We start from the raw sequence: 18750 nt of genomic DNA on the forward strand, positions 1-18750 counted from the left end.
TTTGGGCCGTAGTACTCCTTCAGTGATATCAGTTCTGTCACACATCAGCTGTAGATGGCAAAACAAGACTGTGTGTCACACTCAATGTTTACACTTTCTCATCATAGATTACAACATATACAGCTGCTAGAGAGATATTAGTACAACAAAAGAATGGCTGCTACAAAAAAAAAGAATTAAACCATGCTCACATATGGATGACACATGTCTACTTACAATATTATGCAAATTTTTGTATATCAGTCATTTGTTTCTTATTTTCTCTTTTTCTCCTAGTGTGCACCAACATGACACTGTCTTTTCGGTCTCAAAATTATCGCTTGCTTTTCAATAGCAAAATAAGCAAAAAAAAAAAAAAAAAAAAACGGTGAAAATGTTCTCAAGTTATTTATGACAGCGTTGTTCAGGACAGGAAGACACTGCAGTCTTAAATGCTCTGAACTGAGATCAAAGTCCACCTACTCTTGAATTTACTTTTAAAATGCATTCTGCTTTCCTTTTTCTATGTACTTTTGGATGTTCCACAAGAGCTTTTGCTTAAATGAAGTAACATACTGTAGAATGTACGTATCATTATGTTAATATGCATATGAGATTTGCAACTCTGGCTAGCAGTGTAATATAGTTGAAGCTTACTAAAAGGCCTCATAATCTACCCCTACAGCGGTTCAGGTACGGTATTATGAAGCACAATTGTCTGGATATTTGCAGACTCCTGCGAAAGCGATGAGCAGTTTTTAAGTGCATTGTTACAAGCTGTATTCCAGGAAAGTGACGTTATCAAAATACTGAAGCAGTGAAGCAAGAATTTTATGGCATTTTGAATTAAGCCAGTTATTGGTTGTTCTCAAAGCATTAAAAAAAACTATAGAATGATCATGGGATCTTTGTAGTGAATGTCTACATTTAAAAGCATGGACTGCAGATTGAAGTATTGTATAAAGTATATATACTTCAAAGTTTTTAACAGTTTCCCTTGTTAAATAAAAATGATTTTATGGTGCCTTTCTTGCATATTATCATACATGTCATTTTCCTCCATCTTCATTTGCTTTTAACTTCAATGTGGATTACTGCAAAAGATTATCTCACATTGATGATTTTTTCTAGAATACGCTGTGATGTCAAGTCCATTACAAGATGTTTGTTTTTCCACTGATAATTTATTACACAAAACTGGCCTTAAACTTACTTGCTTGAGAATTTCTTCATTCTGTTTCATCAGTCTAATTTATTTCAATAAACTATGTGCACATAACATAAACCTTGTAATGTAAGGAAAAAAACTAAAATGAACTTTTATTCTCATATGTCAATAAACCATAAAAAAGTGTGCACGGTGTTCTTATTTTGTATGAAATTGTACCCTGCTGTATTAGGTTTACAACATCTGCAAACATATATTTATTTTCAAGCTTTTTTTTAGCAAGCAAAATACCTTTTCTGATGTGGGGCTCCCAAATGGCTTGGTCAGTGACGTGTTCATCTGTGGCTCGGGTTTGACCCCAGCCAGCAGTAGCTCAGCATAATTGCTTCACTCTGCCAGGATGGGATGGAGTTATTGGCAGGGTCTCCTCGCCTCTCAGGCACCCTGCCACTCATCAGGCATGTCTGAGCCACTCAGATAACATTGGTGGACCATGCCTACCCTCCAATCAGTTCTTACTTCACTATAGCTCCCTGTGGGATGGGTAGCATGAAAAAATTGGTTGCATTGTGATTATTCACCTAAGAGCACATTCACAGTTAATGTGTTTCCTTGTGCCCTTAATAGCTGTGAAGTTATGTACAGTTGTGCAGGCAAAAAGTGTCCCATTTAAATTCTGACTCTCATATCGAGTAGGTATTTGTGATGGTCACATAATTCTACTGTTTATGCAAATACATGTGAGGGTGGCAGTGGTTTTCACTTTTGGATCTGAAATCTTTGGGCCAGAGTACATATTTCCTCTTAGGTAGAGGTGTCTTTTGGCCAGGCTAAACTGACTATTTGCACAGATAATAAACAGAAACAAGATTCAATGTGGAGGAACTCTGGATCTGGAAAAGCAACAGTTTTCATATCTGTGTACTAAATGAGATATTTGGAAAATGTTAGTTAGAAAATGATGAACGATTTATAGCATGGCCCCAAAACACATACGTAAAGTGTAAAGCTGGCTGGTACTTCTCCTATACAGGAAGGTTTTTGTGTAAAAACACAGGAATGGAGATGTGCAAAAAGATTCACCATTCATTATAAATGAAGACAGGACAAAACTGGTAAAATGGGCAGCAACATAAAAGGCTAAAATGGATAAAAAAAGGACTGAAAAGTACAAAAACCCAAGTAACAACAATCCTTCCCAGTTCTGGTTTTGCATTCCCACTGCATTCTGCCTCATAATCTACCTCTTACTAGCTGGTGGGTCTGGCTTCTCAGTTGAGCAATTACCCAGTTAGCCTATAGCCTACCAACTACACGAACACACAATCTCAAGCTTTTTACTATTTGAGATGAACCTGATGTCAAAAGCTTTTTTATTGCAAGGTTTTGTAAATGAATACACAGATTCACACAGCACCCTTAAATACATTTATACACTTTCAAACCAAATAAAAACAGCAAGGAAAAATGTCAGACAATTATGTCTTCACATAAAGGCAGTCCCCATTTTTATGTGCGTTTACAGCATTAATATCAATTCAACCATTGACTAAGTTAGTCAAAATACAAATTCACAGCACAGAGAGAGAGACCTGGGAGTGAGAATGATAGTGAGAAAAGAACAGCATCAATTTTTAATTTGTTGGTACCTATGATACAAAATATTTGAAAATATTAACATGAGCTGGACTACTACTTGAATTAAAATAATAAAGTAATTTAGTTAAGGACATTGACTGCACTTCAGTTCACACCAGACTATACATTTTCATGGTGACACTCATTATTAGGGAATTATGTTTCTATTACTTTTAATAAATGGTTGTATGAAAAGACTGTACATGTACATGTTTTTGTTCCATGCTTGAAGAATTCAATCTCATCAGGGATGTTTATCATTTATATTAAATATTTTCATTTATTTAACTGAGAATTGTCATTTGCTAAATTCTTCATGAGCTGGTAATCATGATTTTCAAATGTTCATTAAAAATTAGCACTTAATAAATTATTATATACCAGTATTTAAATTTACTTACACAAATGTGTTTCTTCAAAGAGTGAGTGTGAGAGCGCAATGTTTGAATGTTTAACTGACTGTTTCAACTGAATACAATGGGAGAGAAAAAACATGTTTCCTTTTGAGGGTTTAGACTGAATACAATGGAAGAGAAAAAAACATGTTTCCTTTTCAGTCCTGTTTTGGCTTCATCACTCAACATGACTCTTTTTCTTGCTCCCTTTCTCTCCCCACCCTTTCTTGTCACGAATCAGAGACAGAAATACTTTATATTTCCCTTATGTCCTCCTCCAGGATCTGGACTGGCAATAGCATGATTCCATATTCTTATCCCTGTACCTCGTTCCACTCACCCTGGTCTTTCTCCCCTCCTATCTCCATCTATTGCTGTCCTATAATCTACTGTAGGGGCAGGCGTCTCTGGATTGCTGGGTATATGGTATTTTTTCTCCTTCAAAATTGCATCATTTGATTATGAGATTAAATGAATTCACAGAAGCACTTCGAGACCAGAACTGGCCCACCTCTGGTCTACTTGCTGAATAGCCTTCTCCATCTCTCCCTGCCTTTCACCTCTCTTCTCTCTTCCTCTGAGGGAGTCTGTGCTGATGTGCTGTGTGTCTCTGCTCTTCTTATTTGATCCTTCTGCTGTGTTGTGCTGGGCAGCTCGGTGGGGTAGAGGTCACAGTCGAACAGGGACTCTTCTCCAGGGTGGACTTGAGAGCAGGACCAGCTGTTCCCCCTCGCTTAAATCTTTAGTGGTCCTGCTGCCGTTACTATGGAGACAGGACCACGAGCGGTGGCACCGCTGCGGGTGTGTGGACATGGGTCGACGTGCGAGCGTGTGCAGCCTTGCCTTTCACTTGCACGTTTGCTCAGCAGTGTGGGTGTGGGGCAGTCCCTGGGGGGGGGTCTGCCTCCTGTCATTCAGCTTCTCCAAATTCCAGCAAGTGTTATTACGGAACCGCTTCGGCTGGATCAGCAGGACTCTGCGCAGAGGCGGGCTGGGCAGCAGGTGCCAGAGAATTCATTTTAACACCAGTATTCGACTGTCATGATCTCATTTTCCATTCTCAAGTTGTGAGCATATTCTGTTTGAGATATCCTCATAGATGAGGTTTGATCTTCTGAAAGTACTGAAAGTGAGGACCCCCCCCCCCCTTCCCTCCCTCCCTCCTCATTTGTCTTTATGTTTTCGCTTCCCTACATGGGTGATGTGAGAGATGCTTCTGTCTATCACGGTGTAGATAGAAAGTGTAGGTTAAGAAGTGGTCCAGAAGACACTGTTTTGTAAACATTGGGAGAAAGGGAAGAGTTCACAAGCTATTTAGACTAGCCTAGCCTAGCTCTCACATCTTGACCATCCAACTCAGGGAAGCCCGTAAGTTTGTACTCTTATTTATCATTTTGTTTAATAAATTTCACTCTTTGTTCTGTACTGGCCAAATGACTCATTTGCCTTTTTTTGAGGCAGCTTCTTACGTTGGGCCCATAGCTGGACCTGTCAGGGTGCAGGTGCGGACTCAGACGCGGACCAGGCAAGTGCAGGTTTCACAGACTTTAATAGGAATCGCTGGGCAGACTCGAGGAAGCAGTACATGCAGGCTCAAAACCGGGAGGACATTCCAGAGCAAAGCACAAACCGGGAGCGGGGATCAGGGACGGGAACAGGCGGGGTCAGAACCGGGTGGGCAATCAGAACATGTGACCAAGACAGGAGTGGCAGGCAGAGACGAGGTCCAAAGTCCAGCAGGAGTAAAACACCGATACAGCGACACAAAGAACAAAGCAGTTACAAAGCAGGAAAAACACTGGAACGAACTAGCAACAAGACAGAGACAAGCAGGATACCCTAGGAGCTGATGAGGCGATGGGATGCAGGTGAGCAGGCAGGCAGGCAGGCAGGTGAAGGCGATCTGGAACTCAGGTGAGCGGGGACAGGGCGGAGAGCAGGGCAGGGCTGGAACACAAGGGAAAACAAAAGCACATGGACCACGTTGACAGACGGGGGGAACACAACAACAACAGCAAAGGGGCTGGAGTACCAGAATGAGTCTTTCTCTGTTCTTAGAATTGAATTCTATTTTTTTAATCTCCACCGATGAAACTTAAAGATTGGATGTTTTGGGGGCATTTTGATTTGTTTCATACTGCGCATTGAGTCATGAAAGCATTATTATTGCTCAGGTTACAATTATGTTATTCCTAAGAGCAAGTGATAACATCCATTTTTCAGAGGTGGTAGCTTCCATTCCTTTTTGAACCCAGAAAGCACAATTGCTTATGACAGGAGCAGCACAGTTCTACCATGGGCTTTACAAGACCAGACTCCTTTTGATCCCAGTTAGGAGCAATAAAAAGAACTGTGGCGTGTAATTTTGCGGCACTTCCGGTTTATAGTCACCAGATGGCAGTATTGCGATCTCTAATTCAAACAAGCTGCCTTCTTTACGTGGAGCTTCCTGTAATCATAGTGGTTTAATAAATATTGCTTGTTTCAGAATGGTAGAATCATATAAAATTATTATACGATTTATTTGTATGTACGTGACTCCTTTGTGACTAAAATTTAAAGAGCAGCTCCGGATTTACCCAAACTACCTCCAAATTTTAAGGCATTGGTATGGATCATGTTCCCTCCGCTTTCAAAGTGTAATATTTCCATGTTTGCTGAATTATGTACCTTGGGGCAAATTTGAGTGTTTTTAAGTGAGCACACATTTACAGTCTTGAGTCAGGGTGTGTAATAATAGCATATATACATTGTTATGATTCAGCCTTATGCTAAAATTGTTTAAATTCATTTTCTCCTCATCAGTCTACACTCAATACCCCATAATGACAAAGTGAAAACAGGATTTTAGAAATTTTTGCAAATTTATTAAAAATAAAAAAACTGAAATATCACATTGACATAAGTATTCAGACCCTTTGCTATGACACTTGAAATTTAGCTCAGGTGCATCCCATTTCTCTGGATCATCTTTGAGATGTTACTACACCTTGATTGGAGTCTACCTGTGGTAAATTCCATTGATTGGACATGATTTGGAAAGGCACACACCTGTCTATATAAGGTTACTCAGCTGGCAATGCATATCTGAGCAAAAAACAAGCCATGAGGTCAAAGGAACTGCCTGCAATATGTTTCACCTGCCTGCTTGTTCACCTGTCTCGTTTCGTGTCTCATTTATACCGTCTGTTTCCCAGCTCTTTGCCAGTTCGTCACAGTTTACTTGTTTTGCTACTAGCTATTTTTCCGTGTGTCCATTCTGCCTACCTGTTTTTTTGATCTTGCCTGTTTCCCGAGCACGACTTTGGATCTGATTTTGTACCATGCCTGCCTGTTTTGTTTACCCTGCCTGGTACTTAGCCTTGATTTTCAGGTCTGAGTTTGTACCATTTCTGTGCTTTCCTGGTTTTTTGACATCCCCTGTTTGACCCCGTTTTCTGGACTACCCCTGTGGACTGTAATAAATTCCTGTGCATCTTCCACCTCTGTCTGCGCCTGAGTCCTGACAGTGACTTATCACACAACCGCCCATCCCCCAGGTGTTGCTACACTTTTGACTGGAACTATATTCATTTACTAGCTTTCATGCTTCTACACAATGATTTTGATCTTTTAGGGCTGTTTTCCAGGAGTCTCTTGACCGCCTTTTCCTGGGGTCAGGGAATAATTTTCCAGATTCTGGAAAGAAATTATAGGATCAAATTTTTTTTTTTTTTTTAAAGTTCCATTCTTTGATTGCATGATACTGTTTATCAATACAGTCCCTTACAAAAGTCTTCATTTAGTATGATATATTGCTTACAAATGTACTGTGGCACATATGTAAGGAATGTATCTCAATACAAATGTATACAATTTTAAATGACCAGTTAGGACTGATTAATGATCATTACTTGAAATCCCTCCCTTGTGCAAAACAAAGTTACTGTAGTGTGCTGACTGACACCTTCATGACTTTAGCTCAGGAAAGATGCAGTCTGTTCCTAGGCTGAAAAATATGAAGGCTCTATATATAACTGAAGTAGATCACCTTGGAAATTTAAATAGCTGAAGGACTCCCTGTCAATGAAGACTTAGTCTTATTTGTGAAAAAACTGCCACAAAAAATGCCAGTCTGGTGAGCACTGTCATTAACCTCACTTATGTGACTTTGTAATGCTCAACACTCAGTGCATTAAATTAAAAGTGCAACTTCAGGAGATTCTATCCAAATAATTTTAATTCAGTTTTTTAGAAGGTTGTACTTTTTAGATTTTTTTTTCCCCAATTCCAGAGGGGGGTTGATAAAAAAATGAAACCAAAAGTGTTTGGTAGCCTTTGGAAAACTTGTCACAGAAGTATGTTTAGCAATACTTTCATTTCAGCATCAAGACCTCCACTGGCTAAAGGGTGTGGCAAGAAGTTGGAAAAAATGGTCAGTTGACTCATTTTCTGGCAGTCTATCAAATTTCAGTGAGGGACTCCATTTTTTTAATGGAGAGCACAAGTTGCCACGGGTTGGAAAAAAATAAATAGGTGGATGAAGATGGAAGGAAAACATATAAACTGCTTATTGCATCACCATACAGATGTTTTTTTTGCTTTGAGTAAGACTGGTAAGGTACTTGACGGTACTTTCCAAACAATTTTTTTCTCTGTGCTTTTTATTGAGGTAAACATTTACGTTCCATTACACAGATAACATAAGAAGTTATTGAAAGCAACTGTAAGGAGCATAACTAAGCTATGGATATGTTTATACACAGCAAAAAGGAAAAGGTTTCACATGCTGGATACATCATCCAGCCACAAAAAGAGAGCAAATTACTCTTTTCAACTCAACTGAGCATCAACTGAAATGCATTTTGAAAATGCAAACAGCGTCACATCAAGTCAAAAACGTATTAAACATTTACTAAACAGGCTTCCTTTCTCTAATGACATGAAACAATCCACGAGACAAGAAAGTATGAAAATTTAGTATTAGGATTTTTTTTTATTAATCTATTTGCCAAAGTAGGATTTTTACAAAGAGATTGCCACAGCACTGGAGTATTTTCCAGAGGGAACAGAAAAACCAGAAAACCCAGAGCCAATTCAGGGAAAATCTGGAAAATTATTCCCTGACCCCAGGAAAAGGCGGTCGAGAGACTCCTGGAAAACAGCGCTGAAAGATCAAAATCATTATGTAGAAGCATGAGAGCTAGTAAATGAATATGGTTCCGGTAAAAAGTGTGGACACACCTTATTAAGATAATGGGAAATGTGCATTCAAAGAGGTTTTGATCTACAGACTTGCGCTTAAATGCCTGAATTTCTTTTTCTTAGACAAATATAAATCTTGAAGTTGATACCTATGTTTGAATTTCTTTCTAAAAAAAAATTCAATTTTAAAAAATGTTTTTGGCTACTTTGTAGAATCTAAAACATAAGATATTTGTATTTGTTTATAACACTTTCTTGGTCACTGCATAATTCCATTTGTGTTGTTTCATAGTTTTGAAGTCTTTACTATTACTCTGATATGTGGGAAACGGTAAAAATAAAGAAAAGTGTGTCCAAACTTTTGAATGGTACTGTACATCTTTTAGTTCACTGCTAAGTCCTGAGACTTTTGTGGCTAGAGTGATGGCTGTTGTTGGGCTCCAGAATCCTCCAGTGGAGACCTCACATCCAGGAGTGGGTGGGGTAGTGATGTCATGGGTTTCCCAATCCAACAATCGCCATGGCCCTTCACCAATGAGGGCGATTCAGCGTTGATCATTGTAATCTCTTAGAAGCAGAGAGCTAGGCCATAGAAGCACTTGTTGCTCAGAGGGAGAGAGAAAGAACAATGGTCACTACAGAACAACAGAACACCAAAATCAGTGTCGGTGCTGCAATACTTTGTGAATCCAGCAAGGGTAATCTATTGTAATATAAAGACGTTAGAAGACTGTCTCGCCCAGGCCTGGTCCTAGATGGCTTTGATTGGGGGAGCAGTAGAGAATTCCAACTGCGGTGGAATTTTTTCCTTATTCATCTAAACAGTGTGCATTTAGATACATATTTTTGTGCCTAGGGGTGGGAATCGCAGAGTAACTCACGATACGATACTATCACGATATGTTGCCCAGAATAATGATAGTATCACGATACTGCGATACTCGATACATTGCAAGATCCAGGTACGATAGGATACATCACGATATCTGTGTAACTGAAGAAGAAAAAATTTTAAAAAGCAGGAATTATGTATTTATTCACTGAATTGTGGTGTCAGTTTCACAGAATACAATTAATTATCTAAACTTCGCAAATAAAACTCCAGAAGGCATCAGAAAATGCAGTTGTTGTGTTACATAGTTTGCAGCAATTAAAGTCATTCAATTCAAGTCATGAGTTCATTCTATATTTTACATTACATGTTTTCTGTATGGCCTCCATGTGTATTGAAATATAGTGTTTAGGCTCAGTGACAAGCTAGATCATGTATTTCCCATTATCAGCTGGTTCCATAATTTCTTGTAGGGACACGTTGATGACAAGCTCCTATGTGTCATGAATTACCTGGATTGGCTTGTAATGGTTAAATCATTCAGTCTAGTTTCAGTATTAGAGCGCTACACAACCCCACACCATCAGTACAAAACTGTTTTTACTGAATATTCCCTTTCTCTCTTCCCTGACTCCCTAACTACCTGAAAACAGGAGAAAAAGAAAAAAAAATCAACAGAAAACAGCACCCACCCCCTACTACCCGCTGGCTGAACCACAAAACGGTAACACAAAGTATTTACATTATATTACAAATATACACAAAAACAGAGAGCGTACGCACACAAACGTGCATCATCGAGTATCGCTCTATCAGAGGGGAAGCCCACTCCATCCCGAGATTTCCTCCTTTTAAATCTTCCCACTCGTTCCTCACCCAATTGCAGCGGGCGCCAATCTGCAGGAAAAGAAAAAACGGAGGGCGGAACAGCGCGAGCAGACAGCAAAATTCAACGTGACAATCACGGTATACAACAACCGAAGTGTGTGGATACATTTTCAACTTCACTCTGGGAAATAGTGCCAATGGATTACATTGTAAGAGGGAGTTAACGTTAGCTAGCACGCTAGCTGATGTTTGGTAGAAAAAAAGAAGTGATGAGGGACCGGTTGGCCGACATGACAGCTGTAAGTGAAGATATATTTTCCTCTTTAAATTGCATAACGCAACTACTTTGCCAGCTAGGAAACATTAGCTAACTTATCTCAGTTAAATGATTCCCTGTTTTCATCAACCCATGACATTATAGGTAGCCAACTAGCTGGCTAGCTAGTTGTTCCTACAGTTGTTACATCTTTATGGCGGTCAGTTGTCCGATAATAACATAAGTAGGTCATCAGATTAACCGCAAAGCAAGTTATTAAAATGAACGTCTACACGTTTAAGGATTATGCAACGTAACAGTGTACATTCACAAGCTAGCCGTTAGCTAGCTAGTACCACCAGGGTGTAGGTCTGGAGCTACGTTCAGGGTGGTCAGGGAAGAGACTAGGTGACGTTAGCTTAGTAATTGCTGATGGGAACCAACAATGAATTTGAGCTGAGACTGTGATGCTTTAACCACTTTGTGTTTTTTGGATAATGTTAGGTAGATAAGCTTTTGTTTAAATGCCTAATCATGCAGAATACTAGCAATATAATTGTAAAGTACCTTTCAATTTAGACAATTTTGTAAGTAGGAGCTACCTAGCCAAGTTGGCTTACTACTGAACTGAAGCTAGCTACTTATAACAGTCTCTGCCATCCAAACTGTTTAGTCAGCATTACTTACTGAAATTGAGTTGGACAGATCTCATTTCCAGGGAGGACTGAGAAAGAGAAGTTGTGCGCATTTCTTCACCACAACTTTACCCTCATTCATTTGAAAAGCAGGACGAGAAGTCATGAAAGTAGCCACTCTGGTAAGTCAAATTGGTGGAGGAATCCATTTGGAGCGCCTGCATGTTTTAATAAAAATATCGATATTTGGCGCCAGTGTATCGATAACGTATCGCAAGAGGAAGTAATACGATATATTCCCGTATCGATATTTTGTCCCACCCCTATTTGTGCCTGCTCAATGACTACATGTAAAGGTTTTCTCATCTGTTTTCAGCCCACCACCAACCCCATTCTTTGGAGGACAACTTTGTTATGAAGTTCTTTGCCGTTTTCTTAGCGTTCTATTGTTTTGTTCATGTTTATCGGGGAGGGGGATGAATCTGGAGGGGGGTAGTGCCCACCCCAGTACCCCCCTAGAACCAGCCCTGGATCCATCCCATGAACAGCAAAACCCTACTGAAAAGGCAGGGAAACACTAATAAAGAGGGAACAGCAATGACAGTCCTTAGCATCAGAATTTTCCGTAATCACAACTTGTAGCGAAGGGTGGGGTGACTGCTCTCGCCCTTCCCTGCACAATTGCTCTCCATGTCAGCACCCAATATAATTACAGAACAGACTAAAAGGATAAGTTTTAATCTACGCTTAAACACCTGAGAGTGTTAAATATGGTAAGTTACTGCTTAAAAAGATGGGCTCCTGAAGAAGGCTCTAAGAAGAGGGCTCACATATTATTGGAACCACCAAAAAAGCCAGCCTCCTGTGACTTATGCAATCGAGGCAGGGTTGTAGTCTGATTGGGAGATCTCACAACATTGTCGGCAGGTGTAAAGCCTTACGGTTTAAAAAAGGACTTTGAAATCAGGCTTTTTTTTCCTGTGGTAGCCTACAGAAGAGGGTGACTTTACTAAATGACCTTACCTGAACAGGTGATGATTCTTAAAGAATCGATTGAAGTGGATGCTATAACAGCGCTCTCCCAATGATTCATACTTAGTCACTAACGAAAAATGGGAAACATGTTATTTTGTTCAAATTCAATACATTTTGCCAGGAGGTTCCGGCTTCTTTGGTTGTACCTGGAGCCGAGCAGATTGTGGGTGGGAACAAAAAAGTTGGGGAGATGGCCAGCCCTGAGATAGGCTACAAAGTCGCCCAGGAGCTGCTGAAAGCAGTCACCCAGATTTGACATCTCCCAGTCCTTGTCGCTCACCCTCACGGAGCAGGCATGGAAGAGTGCAGTCTTAGCCTGGTAGGAAGAGAACTTTGAAAGCTCCTTCGGGTACTTCTCTTTCAGTTGGACCAAGAGGTACTTCAGGAGTTTCAGACACTGCCTCCTTGGAAAAGAACAGCATTTCCTAAGAGTCAGTTCTTTGTTAAGAGGAAATGGGAGATATATGTAAAGGGGAATCAATTTCTTTACATGCTTCCATCCAAAATATGCCTGAATACTACTGGATTTGTAATACCATTCTGACACCCACTGCATCTGGTTATTTGTTTCAAACAGGTGTGTGTTTTTCCCTACCTGCAACACTGGGTCCCGCCTGTCTTACAGCAGGTCTTCAGTTGACTGTGGTTCTTCAAAATGCTCTTCTCCACATGTGAAAAGGAGATTCGCCAGGCATCTGTCCAATACAAACACCATGGATCCTAATCTGATGCCATTACCAGTACATTTACATTTATTCACTTGACAGACACTTTTATCCATCGACTCATGAGGCAGAGTACAACACAAGCGAAAGCCATACAAGGAGTCACAATAACAGAAGTGTTGAATGACCTAGTTTCAATAGATGGCCAGACAAGGTACAAATTAGCGGGTAGGCAGTGCATTAAACCATTAATTTTTGTGTAGGACATAAGGACATATGGAATTGCTTTAGATGGTCGTGATTCAGGTGATCAGCTGACAATGGAACAGCTGTGTCTTCAGATTTTTCTTTAAAATAGTGAGGGACTCGGCAGAATGGATGACTGTGAAAGGTCGTTCCACCATTGGGGGTCAAAGGCAGAGAAAAAGATGAATGAAATTCACCGAGATACTCAAATGTAGTGAACAACTATTTTTTGCACTGAAAGTCACCACTCAACTGAGGGTGGAGGGTCAAGGAACCCTCTAGCTGACCAACCTAACCCTCTCAATAGTGAGGAATAAAACCATACTTGTTCCACTGCTGTGGGCTCCCACTCATTGTTAGCTTACAATCAGACCTGGGCCATAGAGTTCAGCTTGTACTCAAAATACTGAGCAATCCTGGAGCCCTCTGAAACCCTCAGAGTGAAACCCATTTTGATTTGCTGATCTTTAACAGTAAATGCTTGATAATTATTGGCTATGCAACCCACATCACCCGAAGAGTGGCTAGGCAGCTGAAACTGACTAAATTAACTGTGAATCATTAGTAACACAGGGTGGAACAAACTCGTTTAATAGGAGGGCTGAAAAGAATATAAATGCCAAAAAGGAAAGAGAAGGCAGAGCCATGTTTTTGTAACCCTGTTAGGGAAAATGTGCATGTGTTAGCATGTCAGAACATACACTTCAATTATGTGCCCTCTCTGCCTATAGCACACATTCTTTGAAAAGCTGCTCTATATGAACTATAGTGTGGACAGTCCATACTCCCATGAAAGAGGAATGACCAGAATCAGGCTTCATGCACCTCCTTACCAGAAATAACATTGATTATTAGATTAATATTGAATTTGAACTAATATGTTCTAATAAAGTTAGATACTTGAACCTAGTCCAACTATTTATGTCACAATCAAAAGATACTGAACTTTCTCCTTCTCACATGTGTGAATTGGGTTGTTTGTAATGACTGAATTTAGACTCAGACATTAATTCAACAACTTACTCTGAAAGTATGTATGACCAGATCATTTAATAACTGATTGTCATCTTGACGTCTGTTGACATCGGACAACTTAATCCAAGACGTTTAAAACCTCAGGTGTGGGAGCGAGAAGTTAACCTTTGGCACAGACTCCATCCATCTGTTCGTTCCCTGCACCTTCATACTTCGGCACCAAGAAGAACGGTTCAAATGTGAAGTCCCTCCTTGTCTTGGCCCCGAGCCACTCCTCAACTCTGAAGCCATCCTGAGTGTGCAGGGGCCAGCAGGAGCGGACCTCTAGCCCGAGGACGACGTCCAATCCAATCAGCAAGTCTTTCTCCTCAATCTGCAGTGTCACTGCTGGGCAGCCTCTCTTTTTGCGCTCCACTTTCACATCTGAAAAAGGGTATGAAATGAATGCCGATTTGTGTACTTGTTTGTGATGTCGTTTGAACAATTTCTTCAGAAACAATTCAGAGTACTCCTTCAGAAAAAGGAAAATTCAGAAAAATTCAGAAAAAGGAATCACTTTCCTTTAAAAAAGTTCAATCAATGGAATTACCTAAATTGGTGACTTATTAGTGTACCATTTATATTTACCCATACCTTTCCTGTAAACAAAATCCACCATTTCAAACATAGTGGTCATTAACCATAGTGGTCATTAACCACTAATGTATATCAATGTCACAGACAGGAATGGGTTTTACACTGTGTGTCCCGCCATAGAACTAATTACCCACCTGCCATGTGCTTGACAGCTTTTATAACATGTGTTCTAAATTGCTCCAACATTGCAGAGGCAGAAATGGACCTTCCATCCTCTTGCACAAAGTTATTCAGTGGGTGTTTTCGAGGATAGCCTTTTAATGCCACGGTGTAGAATGCCCCCTCTACGTCAAATGGCTGGACAATCACACTCTGGACTGGGACTGTCAGCATCACATCAAACTCGTCAGGTTGAGAGATCTAGTTGGTAATGAAGGTGATAGTGGTAGGTAATGTTATCACGGGATAATAGACTGAGTGCCAATACAGAAGAAAATGTGAGTAATATGGAAAAGCATCTGGGTGCCTCCTGGCTAATCATAATGTTAAATGTAATGAAGGCATTATGTTGTGCCTCACAGGGATATACTGTAAGTCAATGCAGACTTGTTTTCTGATACCCAAGTATGTCTTCATCCCTAATGCGCGGCTGCTCTAGTGGACTAGTGTACTTCACCTAGTCAACACAGAAGCCGCTGTCTGGGACTTTGTAACAGCTAACAGCACCTCATCTGTCTCAATAAAATTACACAAAGGGATGTAAAGTATGGATCAAGTGCCAGCCTAAGGGACGTTGGCACACACCTCTAACAAGATCCAGAAATTCTCAGTAATTTACCGTATCAGTCAAAAGTATGTACACACCTTTATTTTTATTATTTTCAACATTTTAGAATAGTAAAGATATCAAAACTAACTGTACATTTTCCTCAAATTATGCGAGATGACACAGCTATTAGATATATAGTGAGTCGGCCACACTTGTTAAGCCTACCTTCACATTTTCATACTGGCTACCAGTGCTTCTTTTTTTAACATTATAGAAACATTCGGTCGTCCTCATATGTTTAATGATGTTTTCCACTATCTCGTTAACAACAGCTGTTGCTTCAGACCTAAGTTGTTTCTTGATCTTTAGTTTGTCAAGGGTTTCCATCAGCACTTTATTTAGAGGAGAACATGTGGCGTTTTTTCTTTTGGAAGTATGTTCGGTTTTCTTCATGGGACTTGTGGCCCTTTCCGCAGAGGTGGCGCGACCACGCTCTTTTGACTTGAAGCGTGCACGCTCTCTGCCAGTCCGGGGCACCTCAGGCAAGCTGGAGGCCTTTACACGGGAGCATGTCGCCTTGCAACGGCCAGTATGTGCAGGGCACATCCGTGGTGAAGACATCTGATCACAGTCAGGGCTTGTGGCATGGGTTCTTCCTCGCCCAGTCATTGCCCTGCAAGAGAGGCAATGTGTTAAAAAGTGAATTTAGAAGTGCAGCTGAATGTACTGTTTACACCAACTGAAATGCCAGAGTCCTGTTGCACACCGAAATTGAAAGTTGAAATTTGTTAAATATCACCCATTCCAAAACTTTCACACTGACTCCAATGCAGGACTAACCACATGAAGTTAAAAGGTGACCGTTGACCAGGAGCATCCGGTCAGTAACGATGTCCAGTAGGATATCAGCTGAGTATCAGTCTTCATTCATCTTATTTATTAGACACTACTGTTCTCGTGTCCCTTATTAGTGTGGTTGCCCAAAGTGCAAATCGACCGGTTCATTCACGACTGATGTGCTTGTATTTTTATGAATTCATAGTTTTATAGTTTTAATGATAATTTTTTAAAAAACACTAATTTTACCCCATTAAAAAAGATATTAGAAGATTTTAGAGTACAGGCCAAAGGCACTACACGCATAAATTATACATCAAAACAGAGGTACACTTGTGCAGATTCTCACAATGTCTTTGGTTTAGGGCTGTGATGTATGGTTTTTGAATTATGAGCCTTCATTCAGTCTTTGGTATCCCCTCACTCTGACCACATTCGACAAGTGACAAATCACACAATTTTTTTTCTTGAATGCCTGCTATGAAATGTGCTATACAATGTGCTATATGAACTTCCCTTGCTTAGCCCACTATTACTGCTACTGCCATACTGCTGCTGCTGAAACTGAAACAACTACTGGTAAAGGTAAAAATGTAGAGATATTAATCTTTATGAAAATATTTATTTCGACATACATCATGAACCATCTCAATGTGTTTTTAGGCATAAAAGTCATACCCTGCATATGCAAATAATAACAAAACCCAACTCAAGTCATTAAACTATTGCATATTTGTATTTAGTCCTGCATTCCTCAATCCCAGTGGCGGCTGGTGATCTGGAAACAGGGGAAGCTGAAACTTTACCTTGTCTGTAGTTATTGCGCTATTGCGAAAGCTACAGCATGAGGTTGTTTAATTAACAAGGATGGCAATTTGAACAATTAAATGGCAAGTAATCCCAAAGCTTTCTCTTAAATGTTTCACATTAAAGCTTTCTTGTGTTACAAAATTCAAATTACAAAACGGAGCTAAATTTAGTTAGATCGATTTAAATTACTGAGAATAAACTTTTAGGTTAGGTTGAGTGCAATGAACAATAACGTTTAGAACACAGACCTCACAAAAGCTGTGAGGTGTCATGAGCATTTAACGTAATTTAAATCGATAAATGCCATTCTTGTTAATTAAACAATCTCACGTTGTAGCTTTCGCAAGCACACAGACCAGACAATCTGCGTAAAAAGCGTAAGCATTTACTCCATTTACGCGATTGGTGTCAATTATTCTGTGAATTATTTTTTATTGTTAATCAAGGAGGATAAAGGGAAACAGGTTGAAAGTAATGATAGATGTAAAGGTAATGTTTCAGCTTCCCCTGTTCCCAGCTCACCAGCCACCACAGCTCAACTCTGATTCTTGTTTCGCGTGCCGACACACGGGATTGCTGCGTGCGCGCCGCGGTGCACCGGCTACGACATGCGCACTGCTAATGTGTGCGCCGCGGTGTACGGACCCGGACCGCAAGGTGCGCGCCTCATATTGTATTTTGGGTTAAACTGCGTTGCTTTGACACTGTAGATTACAGAAAAAATCCATTCTTTCCCCGTTACTATAAATCTAAATTAATCCACTACCAAAGGAGCTTGTTAAAACTCGATCGTGAGATTTTACTGGGGGACAGCAGATCAATACTGGGGCACATGCCCCAGTAAAAGGGCTCTAGCAACGCCCATGAGCCACACACATACACAAACATGAATGCGAGCGTGATCAGACAAACATGAATAGTCACGCGCGTGCGCGCACACACACACACACACGTACCGTCAATAATGCACACAGTCAACCACACTTTGCACATTCTTCAGCAAATGCACACACGTTTTGTTCAGGTATGGACTAAACATAGGCATCATTTACGCTGGGAACATGTCCCCACCACTTTTTGAAAGCCTTTAGTTAGTTAAAAACGTCGAATGCGTCGCTGTCCCCAGCCCTTTTCAAAACAAACTGGCGCCCATGGGACTAAATAATCTATCCCCTCACTACCCAGCGCACTGGCTCCTATCTTGTTTCTGGCATCAGCCTACCTTTAATCGTTCACTTTCTATCCATATGAACTTTAACATCGTCGAACATAGAATTAAATTATGTGCACAGTAACAATTTCAAGCAGGATTATTGTAGGGCAGCTGCACAGGTATGTGCCAATGCAAAAATGACTTGGCCGTAATACTATGTCTGTTTGTATCAACGCAGGGTGCCTGGTCAATTAATTTGATTTAAGGGGAAAATCAAACAGGTATGGTATACAGGTATCAAACAAATCAAACAGGTATCAATGGTATACAATGCATTCGTCAGATCCCGCCTTTAAACTTGTCCAGTTCTTGGCACTATATTGAGAAGGAAAATGGTCTCGAAAAGTACAAAGAAAAGTACCACAAATAATAGCTGGTAGCAAATATTAAAGCTATGAATAATCTATTCTCAACATTTTTCTTTTTTGTTGTCTGATGAAAATTTAGCTTTATAAGGAATTAATACACTGGACAATAACTTTTATTTTAAGTTTAGAGTTCTGTAAGCAGAACAAGAAGGCATCGATGGAGATCGTGCAAACATAATAAAGCATATAGAGGTATTCATAAAATATCTTACCAAAGTGATGAAACCAGAGACGCTTGGATTGTGCGATACTAGATTCACAGCGTAGTAAAAGCAACAAATAAACGACGATTCTGCGGTCTATGGGGCTGATACACTATTCTTTTTGAATTACGCACGTCC

At 40.1% G+C, this 18750-nt stretch overlaps 1 protein-coding gene across 1 annotated transcript; it reads right to left on the minus strand.

Annotated features, from left to right (window-relative positions):
• Positions 1-11124: 11124 nt before the first annotated feature.
• Positions 11125-18738, minus strand: LOC118775025 (cyclic GMP-AMP synthase-like). The gene is made up of 6 exons (XM_036524708.1): positions 18622-18738; positions 15407-15854; positions 14607-14832; positions 14002-14259; positions 12546-12645; positions 11125-12354 (listed from the first exon to the last, which is right to left on the minus strand). Exons 2-6 carry the CDS (start codon positions 15848-15850, stop codon positions 12018-12020), a joined length of 1365 nt encoding a protein of 454 aa, XP_036380601.1. The 5' UTR covers positions 15851-15854; positions 18622-18738; the 3' UTR covers positions 11125-12017.
• Between the last annotated feature and the right edge of the window lie 12 nt (positions 18739-18750).

The sequence above is a fragment of the Megalops cyprinoides genome, chromosome 1 (assembly GCF_013368585.1).
Source record: "Megalops cyprinoides isolate fMegCyp1 chromosome 1, fMegCyp1.pri, whole genome shotgun sequence".
Classification (NCBI taxonomy): domain Eukaryota; kingdom Metazoa; phylum Chordata; class Actinopteri; order Elopiformes; family Megalopidae; genus Megalops; species Megalops cyprinoides.

Excerpts from the sequence above, each read along its gene's own strand:
- LOC118775025 (XM_036524708.1), bottom strand. The coding sequence starts at position 15,850 with ATGACTGGGCGAGGAAGAACCCATGCCACAAGCCCTGACTGTGATCAG. Across the intron at positions 12,646-14,001 it reads GGATGGAGTCTGTGCCAAAG|ATGCCTGGCGAATCTCCTTT; the intron begins GTTAACTTCTCG and ends TGTATTGGACAG. Across the intron at positions 12,355-12,545 it reads GGCGGGACCCAGTGTTGCAG|GAGGCAGTGTCTGAAACTCC; the intron begins GTAGGGAAAAAC and ends TTCTTTTCCAAG.